Here is an 11,516-nt window from a genome sequence, read left to right on the forward strand (position 1 = left end):
AGGTGAACAGAAAGGCACTGGAACGACGAACGGCCCTTGCTGTCTCTGCCTGGCCGGTTCCCCTCTCTCCACTGGGATTCTTTGCCTCTAACCCTATTACGGGGTCTGAGTCACTGGCTTACACTTACTCTTCCATGCCGTCCCTAGGAGGGTGCGTCACTTGAGTGGGTTGAGTCACTGACATGATCTTCCTGTCCGGGTTGGCGCCCCCCTTGGGTTCGTGCTGTGGGGGAGACCTTCGTGGGCTATACTCGGCCTTGTCTCAGGGTAGTAAGTTAGTGGTTTGAAGATATCCCTCTAGCGGTGTGGGGGCTGTGCTTTGACAAAGTGGGTGGGGTTATATCATGCCTGGTCGGCCCTGTCCGGGGGTATCGTCAGACAGGGCCACAGTGTCTCCCGACCCCTTCTGTCTCAGCCTCAAGTATTTATGCAGCAATAGTTTATGTGTCGGGAGGCTAGGGTCAGTCTGTTATATCTGGAATATTTCTCCTGTCTTATCCGGTGTCCTGTGTAAATTTAAGTATGCTCCCTCTAATTCTCTCTCACTTTCTCTCTTTCTCTCAGAGGACCTGAGCCCAAGGACCATGCCTCAAGACTACATGGCCTGATGACTCCTTGCTGTCCCCAGTCCACCTGGCCATGCTGCTGCTCCAGTTTCAACTGTTCTGTCTGCGGCTATGGAACCCTAACCTGTTCACCGGAAGTGCTACCTTGTCCCGGACCTGTTGTTTTTGACTCTCTCTCTCTCTCTCCGGCTGTCTCTAACTCTGAATGATCGGCTATGAAAAGCCTACTGACATTTACTCCTGATGCACCCTCTACAACCACTGCTGTTATTATTATTATTATTTTTATTTGACACTGCTGGTCATCTATGAACATTTGAATATCTTGGCCATGTACTGTTCTAATATCCACCCCGCACAGCCAGAAGAGGACTGGCCACCCCTCAGAACCTGGTTCCTCTCTAGGTTTCTTCCAAGGTTCCTGCCTTTCTAGGGAGTTTTTCAGAGCCACCGTGCTTCTAAATTTGCATTGCTTGCTGTTTGGGGTTTTACGCTGGGTTTCTGTATAGCACTTTGTGACACCGGGCTGATGTAAAAAGGGCTTCATAAATAAATGTGATTGATTGATTGATATTTGTCTTAAAGAGAGAGAGAGACAATAGTTGATCAGTTTTGAACAAATGATTTTCTTCGAAAATGAAGAAGAGAGTAATTTTTTTCACTTTCACTTACTTAGAGCGCAAATGCAGTTAGCTACTTGAGTCTACTCAAACACCCTGCCTAAACAGAGGGATGCTATGTTAGCTAGCTGGCCCAATAGGTCCACAGACGACGCAATCGCCATCACACTGCACACTGCCCTAACCCATCTGGACAAAAGGAATACCTATGTGAGAATGCTGTTCATCGATTACAGCTCAGCATTTAACACCATAGTGCCCTCCAAGCTCGTCATTAAGCTCGAGACCCTGGGTCTCGACCCCGCCCTGTGCAACTGGGTCCTGGACTTCCTGACGGGCCGCCCCCAGGTGGTGAGGGTAGGTAACAACATCTCCACCCCGCTGATCCTCAACACTGGGTCCCCACAAGGGTGCATTCTCAGCCCTCTCCTATACTCCCTGTTCACCCACGACTGCGTGGCCATGCACGACTCCAACTCAATCATCAAGTTTGCAGAAAACACTACAGTGGTAGGCTTGATTACCAACAACGACGAGACGGCCTGCAGGGAGGAGGTGAGGGCCCTCGGAGTGTGGTGTCAGGAAAATAACCTCACACTCAATGTCAACAAAACAAAGGAGAAGATCGTGGACTTCAGGAAACAGCAGAGGGAGCAGCCCCCTATCTACATTGACATTGACGGGACAGTAGTTTTAAGTTCCTCGGCGTACACGGACAAACTGAATTGGTCCACCCACACAGACAGCGTGGTGAAGAAGGTGCAGCAGCGCCTCTTCAACATCAGGAGGCTGAAGATATTAGACTTGTGACCCAAAACACTCACAAACTTTTACAGATGCACAATCGAGAGCATCCTGTCGAGCTGTATCACCGCCTGGTACGGCAGCTGCTCCGCCCATAACCGTAAGGCTCTCCAGAGGGTAGTGAGGATTCTGCACAACACATCACCGGGTGCAAACTACCTGCCCTCCAGGACACCGACACCACCCGATGTCACAGGAAGGCCAAAAAGACCATCAAGGACAACAACCACCCGAGCCACTGCCTGTTCACCCCGCTATCATCCAGAAGGCGAGGTCAGTACAGGTGCATCAAAGCGGGGGCCGAGAGACTGAAAAAAGCTTCTATCTCAAGGCCATCAGACTGTTAAACAGCCACCGCTAACATTGAGTGGCTGCTGCCAACATACTGACTCAACTCCAGCCACTTTAATAATGGAAAAATTGATGTAATCAACTTATCACTAGCCACTTTATATAATGTTTACATACCCTACATTACTCATCTCATATGTATATACTGTACGCTATACCATCTACTGCATCTTGCCATCTTGATGTAATTAAATGTATCACTAGCCACTTTAAACAATGCCACTTTATATAACGTTCTCATACCCTACATTACTCATCTCATATGTATATACTGTACTCTATACCATCTACTGTATCTTGATGTAATTAAATGTAGCACTAGCCACTTTAAACAATGCCACATCATATAATGCTTTCATACCCTACATTACTCATCTTATATGTATATACTGTACTCTATACCATCTACTGCATCTTGCATATGCCGTTCGGCCATCACTCATTTATATATATATTTTTATGTACATATTCGTATTCATTCCGTTACACTTGTGTGTAGAAGGTAGTTGTTGTGGAATTGTTAGGTTATATTACTTGTTAGATATTACTGCATGGTCGGAACTAGAAGCACAAGCATTTCGCTACACTTGCATTAACATCTGCTAACCATGTGTATGTGACAAATACATTTGATTTGATTTTGATTTTGATTTGATGACTATCCAACACAACACTGGAAAGTCAAGGTAAGCTTTTGGTTTTACAAATGTATTGCCACCGGGGCCCGCCGGTGTACAGTAGAAGTCGGAAGTTTACATAGGTTGGACTCATTAAAACTTGTTTTTCAACAACTCCACAAATTTCTTGTTAAAAAAATATAGTTTTGGCAAGTAGGTTAGGACATCTACTTTGTGCATGACAAGTCATTTTTCCAATAATTGTTTACAGACAGATTATTTCACTGTATCACAATTCCAGTGGGTCAGAAGTTTACATACACTAAGTTGACTGTGCCTTTAAACAGCTTGGAAAATTCCAGAAAATTATGTGATGGCTTTAGAAGCTTCTGACATCATTTGAGTCAATTGGAGGTGTATCTGTGGATGTATTTCAAGGCCTACCTTCAAACTCAGTGCCTCTTTGCGTGACGTCATGGGAAAATCAAAGGTTATCAGCCAAGACCTCCGTAATAGCCGTCATACCGCTCAGGAGAAGACGCGTTCTAGATGAAGTACTTCGGTGCGAAAAGTGTGAATCAATACCAGAACAACAGCAAAGGACCTTGTGAAGATGCTGTAGGAAACAGGTACAAAAGTATCTATAATCCACTATAAAACGAGTCCAATATCGACATATCCTGAAAAGACCGCTAAGCAAGGAAGAAGCCCCTGCTCCAAAACCGCCATAAAAAAAAGCCAGACTACGGTTTGCAACTGCCCATGGGGACAGAGATCATACTTTTTGGAGAAATGTCCTCTGGTCTGATGAAACAAAAATAGAACTGTTTGGCCATAATGACCATCGTTATGTTTGGAGGAAAAAGGGGGAGGCTTACAAGCCGAAGAACACCATCCCAAACATGAAGCACGGGGGTGGCAGCAACATGTTGTGGGGGTGCTTTGCTGCAGGAGGAACTGGTGCACTTCACAAAATAGATGGCATCATGAGGTAGGACAATTATGTGGAAATATTTAACAACATCCCAAGACATCAGTCAGGAAGTTAAAGCTTGGTCGCAAATGGGTCTTCCAAATGGACAATGACCCCAAACATACTTCTGAAATTGTGGCAAAATGGCATAAGGACACAAAGTCAAGGTATTGGAGTGGCCATCACAAAGCCCTGACCTCAATCCTATAGAAAATGTGTGGGCAGAACTGAAAAAGCATGTGCGAGCAAGGAGGCCTACAAACCTGACTCAGTTACACCAGCTCTGTCAGGAGGAATGGGCCAAAATTCACCCAACTTATTGTGGGAAGCTTGTGGAAGGCCACCTGAAACGTTTGACCCAACTTAAACAATTTAAAGGCAATGCTACCAAATACTAATTGAGTGTATGTAAATTTCTGGCCCACTGGGAATGTGATGAAAGATATAAAAGCTGAAATAAATCATTCTCTCCACAATTATTCTGACATTTCACATTCTTAAAATAAAGTGGTGATTCTAACTGACCTAAAACAGGGAATTTTTACTTTGATTAAATGTAAGGAATTGTAAAATTTAAAAAAAAAAACGGAGTTTAACTGTATTTGGCTAAGGTGTATGTAAACTTCCAACTTCAACTGTAAGTGCTAAACTGCTTGGAACGGTTTTTTCGCCTGGTCACATACAGCTGATGTGCACTGAAGTCCACAAGTGAAGGGAAAAGGTGAGTGGAGGAGAGCGCATAGATGTGAGATGGATTACAATGTGGCTGCTATGAAAGTGAACTGTGTTTACGCGTGATCAGGGGTGTATTCATTCCACTGATTCTGTTAAAATGTTTCTTAAATGGAAGCAAACCGAACAAAACTCTTTTGCAACTGTTGGACTGATTACATCCTATATCAGCTAGATGCAGGAAAGAGTGTGCAAGGCAGTATTGAATGTGCCACTGTCTGCCCATCTGTCACAGTATGTCACCTTAAATTTCTCTCTCGACCTGTGTACACCTATGTTGTATACTTCATAGTCTAGGTTGTAGAAACTTCATGATGGATATAGGGAAAATATACATTTTCATTCATAATGTTAAGTTTGAAAATGAATAGATAGTCAACATGATTCATGATAACTTTTCAGCTTGCTTGAAGTGGTAAACAATGAAGTTACCACACATCAGTCTAATAAAAGTTATCAGAGAAAGAAACTTTGATTTATCTATGGCCAATGATCTTGACACTTTTTGGACGGGCACTGCCAATGTAATTCCATGGCAGCACCCAAGGGGGCAGAAGCTGCTGGTCCTAAGTGGGCTCTCCCAGTAGGTGCTGTGGTGTTGTGAGTGACATTGACCTGAGCCAATCACTTTCAAACAGATAAGATCAACGACACCTGCACTCTGTGCTTTCTCTGGCTGCCCTTCCACCACAGAAAGCACTCAGAGAGGCTGAAACAGCTGCATTCTGAAGCAATTATTTTCTTTACATTGTTTGCTAACTGATATTCTATAATTTTGTGACACAAATTAATGCCAGAATTACATGCAAAACAGAACCATCTGTTGGATAATGGTGGGGCTGCGCCCCACTTTCCCTGAATGACGTTTCGCCACTGCTGGTCTCTGTGGCTTTTAACTCTGATATAGTGACAGTATATAATTTCTGGCTACATTTTCTCGCTGTGCTGTACTTATGATCAATGGGTATTGATATCATGGTCAGTAACCTCTTGCAGTGCAGCTTTGTGATGAAGATGGGTATAGAATATAATATCCCTCATGGCACAATGTATAACATATGAAGCCCTCTGTCAGGACAATGTTCAGCTTCATGTCTCCCTTTATTTATGATTGCAGTGCAGCTTTGTGATGATGGGTAAGAATAGGAGTATCCTTCATGGTACAGTGTACATATGATATATTCAGTCCTCAGTCTGACATGAATCTGGACATGGACATTGTTTAATTAAAAAGGTGGATAATTAAGAATCAAAACAACCCCAGTCATATAAAGATGACTTTATATTCCTACTTTAAAAGTAGAAATTATAAAAGCTACAAATAGAAAACATAAAGGCTTCATATGCACTACATTAATGCTTCACAAATCATCTATAAGCATATGGCACGCTCTATAAATGGTATGTGAAGGGTGACTTAACAATTCCACTGTAGGTTGAATTGCCGAATGTGACAACGCACTATGTAGGTTTATATACCATTATAGAAATACTACAATATTAATTAAATACACGCTTATAGATTATTTGTGAAGCATTTATGTAGTGTTTATGGGACCAACTTCACTAAGCTTGCCAACAATATTTTTAGTGTTGTTGTGAACTTTTTCTGTGTGTGTGTGTGTGTGTGTGTGTGTGTGTGTGTGTGTCTAAGTTCCAGAGAGGTCTGTCAAAGTGAAGCTCCAGGCCAAGTGATGCAGTTGATGAGAGGAAAATGAAGGAAAACATGCCCATTAGACATACTTCGTCAGGAACTTTGCAGGGTGTTATGCTGACAGTTCCTATATTTGAAGTTTCTCTCAGGGAGGGCTGTGTATATTCGATAGAGAGGTCTGTTGCCGTAAATCCTTCAAACACACCAAATCACCAATCTTCCTCAGGGCACTCTCATTTCAACACATTAATCTTTGGATTTTTTCAGCCATGAAGTGTAAAAAAAAACCTGTTTGGCCTCATGGGGAATCCATTTGGACGTGTGTGCACGAATATCAAAGAGGCTGATGTGTGGGTGCCCTATGTGGTTCCACATCACACAATGATGAGGTTAATACTGCAAACACTACAAACGGAATCATTTGAATTTAAAAAATAACATGTTAAATTTAGATTTAAATTCGCCCAAGGATGTTGTTGGTGCAGAAATTTGCAGTATCACTTTGATAAACTGAACCCCTGGCCTTTCCTCTCCAAATACACACAAGACAGGTGATAAAATTAACTGTGATAATAATATCATGAATGTTGTCATGGCTATAACTGCCCGAGGCCAATCACAAATACAGTACATCATTGAGACCTACACTACCGTTCAAAAGTTTGGGGGTCACTTAGAAATGTCCTTGTTTTCCATGAAAACAATTAATAGGAAATATAGTCAAGACATTGACACGGTTATAAATAATGATTTTTAATTGAAATAATAATTGTGTCCTTCAAACTTAGCTTTCGTCAAAGAATCCTCCATTTGCAGCAATTACAGCCTTGCAGAGCTTTGGCATTCTAGTTGTCAATTTGTTGAGGTAATCTGAAGAGATTTCACCCCATGTTTCCTGAAGCACCTTCCACAAGTTGGATTGGCTCGCCCTTGGCACATCTTACGTACCATACGGTCAAGCTGCTCCCACAACAGCTCAATAGGGTTGAGATCTGGTGACTGTGCTGGCCACTCCATTATAGGCAGAACACCAGCTGACTGCTTCTTCTTTAAATAGTTATTGCATAGTTTGGAGCTGTGCTTTGGGTCATTGTCCTGTTGTGGAGGAAATTGGCTCCAATTAAGCACCGTCTACAGGGTATGGCATGGCGTTGCAAAATGGAGTGATAGCCTTCCTTCTTCAAGATCCTTTTTACACTGTACAAATCTCCCACTTTACCAACACCAAAGCATCACCAGACCATCACATTGCCTCCACCATGCTTGATAGATGGTGTCAAGCACTCTTCCAGCATTCATTTTTTCGGCATCTCATGAATGTTCTACTTTGTGATCTGAACACATCAAACTTAGATTTGTCTGTCCATAACACTTTTTTCTTCCTCTGTCCAGTGTCTGTGTTATTTTGCCCATCTTAATCTTTTCTATTTATTGGCCAGTCTGAGATACGGCTTTTTCTTTGCAACTCTGCCTAGAAGGCCAGCATCCCAGAGTCGCCTCTTCACTGTTGATGTCGAGACGGGTGTTTTGCAGGTACTATTTAATAAAGCTGCCAGTTGAGGATTTGTGAGGCGTCTGTTTCTCAAACTAGACACTCTAATGTACTTGTCCTCTTGCCCAGTTGTGCACCGGGGCCTCCCACTCCTCTTTCTATTCTGGTTAGAGCCAGCCAGTTCTGTGAAGGGAGTAGTACACAGCGTTGTATGAGATCTTCAGTTTCTTGGCAATTTCACACATGGAATAGCCTTCATTTCTCAGAACAAGAATAGACTGACGAGTTTCAGAAGAAAGTTATTTGCTTCTGGCCGTTTTGAGCCTTTAATCAAACCCACAAATACTGATACTCCAGATACTCAAATAGTCTAAAGTTTTATTGCTTCTTTAAATCATCACAACAGTATTCAGCTGTGCTAACATAATTGCAAAAGGGTTTTCTAATGATCAATTTGTCTTTTAAAAATGATAAACTTGGATTAGCTAACACAACACAAGGAGTAATGGTTGCTGATAATGGGCCTCTGTACGCCTACGTAGATATTCCATTAAAAATCAGCTGTTTCTAGCTACAATAGTCATTTACAACATTAGCAATGTCTACACTGTATTTCTGATAAATTTTATGCTACTTTAAATGGACAAAAAAAATGGCCTTATTTTCAAAAACAAGGACACTTCTAAGTGACCCCAACATTTTGAAGTGTAGTGTATGTCTGGGCAGATTGATTTAGCCTAGGCCTATAGGCAACAATATAACATGTAAATGCAATCAATGCACTGAAGGGGAAATCAGGATTTGAAAAATAACATAGCTAACATAGTCACCCCACCACTTGTTTTGGTAAATAGCTGAGGGATGGGGCTGGAGAACGGATGGATGCAAGGATATAAAACATTATAGTTTTAACCATGTTTTGAAGCAGTGTGTGTTAAAAAATAAGCTAAATTGTTTACAAACAATGGAATAAAACAGGTATATTGTTCAAGAATCAATGGCTATATATAATTACGTTAGAAGTCCAAAAATGGATGTACCAATCCCAGAATGCCCTTTTAAAAACATGAATGCTTTCTACCTAAACTAAGCCATCATAGACTCCATATTCCTCCACGCTGATAATCACAAAGTATATTGTCTGAATAGAAGTTGAGAGTAAAGCTCATTTCATATCCGTGTGCTCAGCCCAAACACAAACTCCATAAGAATATGAATCCTTAGGGTGAGCATGGAAACAGAAAGACTACAATCACGAACTGGTAAATGAAGAAAACGGGATATCTGGACTTTAAAATCAAGAGTGTCTGGCTTAAGACACATTTCACCAGAGTGCCTTATCCACAAGAGTAAAACAGAGGACGGGCTCCTACTCATGAGTAACCGACCTGTCAGGGGATGGGAGCCGGTGAAAACTCTCTCCTGTATTATACATGGAGCCATTCCACAATTGGATGAAAGAGTATGGTTTGATACAAAGGCATTAGCTAAAGGGACACCAGTTAAAGCGGTTGTGTTTTGTTGAATGAAGTGCCCAAATCTGACATGCCGTTGACAGTAGATGCATTTATTGTGTCTCACAGGCTCACAGCTTGTTCTCATGTGGTGATCTGAAAACAGACAGATGGCCAAACCCTTTGTAGTCGGCGCAGTGCTGCAAGGCATAGCAGGCGTCAGACAGTTCGATTGTAATCTCAAGGTTTTGGAGTTGAAATCAGAGGGAGAGGAATTGTATGCAGAGAAATATACAATAGATCTGTGGATAGAATGGGTGGTACAACCAAGGCACAGAGTAAAGGGCACTTATTTATTTGTGTCCTGAATAAAATACATGCCCTTGACTCTGTGCCTTGGTTTTATTGTATCTTTTTAAATAGAAACATTTGAAGGAAAAAATACAACATTATTCGGATTAATAAACTAGAATCAGGATGAAGAACCTTTTTCAAGCTGGTTGTCTAATGTTTGAAGTCCTCACGTACCGTGCTGCATACATCTGGTAAAACCCCGGAAATGACACCTGCCAGAGATCACTTTTTTGCAGATGGCTTGATACACATAAAATTACTGTCAATGTATTATTTTGATATTGATGTCAGAACTATTCTTAGACACATGACGTGAAAACGTCTCACCATTAGTCAAGGGGTTAACTGATCAATGAGTCCATTTGTTTTCCTCTGACCCCCCCCACCCCACCGTCATACACCCATCACTTTCTGCGTCAGTGGTAGACAGGGAGAGAGGGCTATAAAGGAGTGGGGGACTTTGGAGGTAGAGCTTAAGAATCAACATCGCTTTAGTGTTCAGACAGTAACCTATCCAAGGCTACCAGTGCACCTTCTCGACCACTCTCTGTTCTCCCACTGAACTCTCACCACGCTCCCTCCAGATATATCTCTCTCTCTCTCTGTCTGTCTCTTAATTTAGTGTCTGCCTGTCGTCCATCCCCTGCTCTCTCCCTCTCAGCATGCAGCTCCTGGTCATTTTAGCGTCTCTCATGGGGGTTCTATACAGTGTTAGAGCAGCCGCCGTGCTTCCTGTCGAAGAAAGGAGCCCACTACTTAACAGGGTGAGTAGAGAATTTCATTTTATATTATTAACTATGTTTCATACAATTTTTATTGTCATGTTTTACTATTACTTGTATCATCAATTGTTATTTTCATTATGCTTTTTATGGTTGTCAGATAAATGTGTGTTCAAATGTATTTTTTTAATTATTAAAAAGGTTTAAAAAAATAATCATTATAAAATGTTTGATCAATCATTATAAAATTATAAAATTGTGTTTGATTTGACAAATTCATTTGTCGTGATCAATTATCAATAACTGATATTTAATAAATTAGTACAATTTAATGGTTTTATATTTCTTTTTAGTAATGGGTTTGAAATTTCATTTATACATTTTCATAACGAATTAAATGATGGCTTTTTTATTTGAATGAAACAAATATTTCTAACCTGGTTTGTCAGTTGATAAAGAAATAGGTCACCTAGGTCAACAAAATATACAATTTCTTTGTAGCTAACATTGACATATTTATATATTTCTACATATACGCAACCATTGATTTGCCACCTGTTCTGCCTTTCTATTAGGAATTGAGTAAAGAGCGCAAAGAGCTGATTCTCAAGCTGGTGTCTGGCTTGTTAGACGGAGCGACGGACACCAACATGCTGCCCGAAGAAGGGGTGTCCCCTGTGGATCTAGAGGAGCCCCTAGAGTCTCGACTGGAGGAGAGGGCCGCCTACAACAGGCTATCACAGCTGCCGCAGCGCGACCGCAAAGCCCCCTGTAAAAACTTCTTCTGGAAAACCTTCACCTCCTGCTAATAGTGATATCCAGTCAGCCCCGCTATGCTCCGGTTGACCCGCAAAACAACACAATCTGACCCAGACCCAACATGAACTGTGGTAGACCTGAGCTGTACATATCATCCACCCAGTTTGAAGATCGCTCTCAATGACCTTTGAGACACTGACAGTCTGTTTTAAATATTGATGATTTATTTCTCAATTTATGTATGTATTTATTTATTTTAGATGATCCAAAAACAATAAAGCATGGTTATGGTGAAAAGTCTCTTTTTTTTCTTTGTTCACATTACATGGGCAACTGACCAAATTCCCATAGAAATGTGCATTATAGATCTGTCATTCTCATTCAAAGCAAGTCTAGGTAGTGGTAGATCTGTTCTATG

General features: G+C 41.5%; 1 protein-coding gene across 1 annotated transcript; it reads left to right on the plus strand.

Annotated features, from left to right (window-relative positions):
• Positions 1 to 10,070: 10,070 nt before the first annotated feature.
• Positions 10,071 to 11,194, plus strand: sst7 (somatostatin family member 7). The gene is made up of 2 exons (XM_024376583.2): positions 10,071 to 10,381; positions 10,915 to 11,194. Exons 1-2 carry the CDS (start codon positions 10,280 to 10,282, stop codon positions 11,146 to 11,148), a joined length of 336 nt encoding a protein of 111 aa, XP_024232351.1. The 5' UTR covers positions 10,071 to 10,279; the 3' UTR covers positions 11,149 to 11,194.
• The last annotated feature ends 322 nt before the right edge of the window (positions 11,195 to 11,516 follow it).

The sequence above is a fragment of the Oncorhynchus tshawytscha genome, linkage group LG16, assembly GCF_018296145.1.
Source record: "Oncorhynchus tshawytscha isolate Ot180627B linkage group LG16, Otsh_v2.0, whole genome shotgun sequence".
NCBI classification, from domain to species: Eukaryota; Metazoa; Chordata; class Actinopteri; order Salmoniformes; family Salmonidae; genus Oncorhynchus; species Oncorhynchus tshawytscha.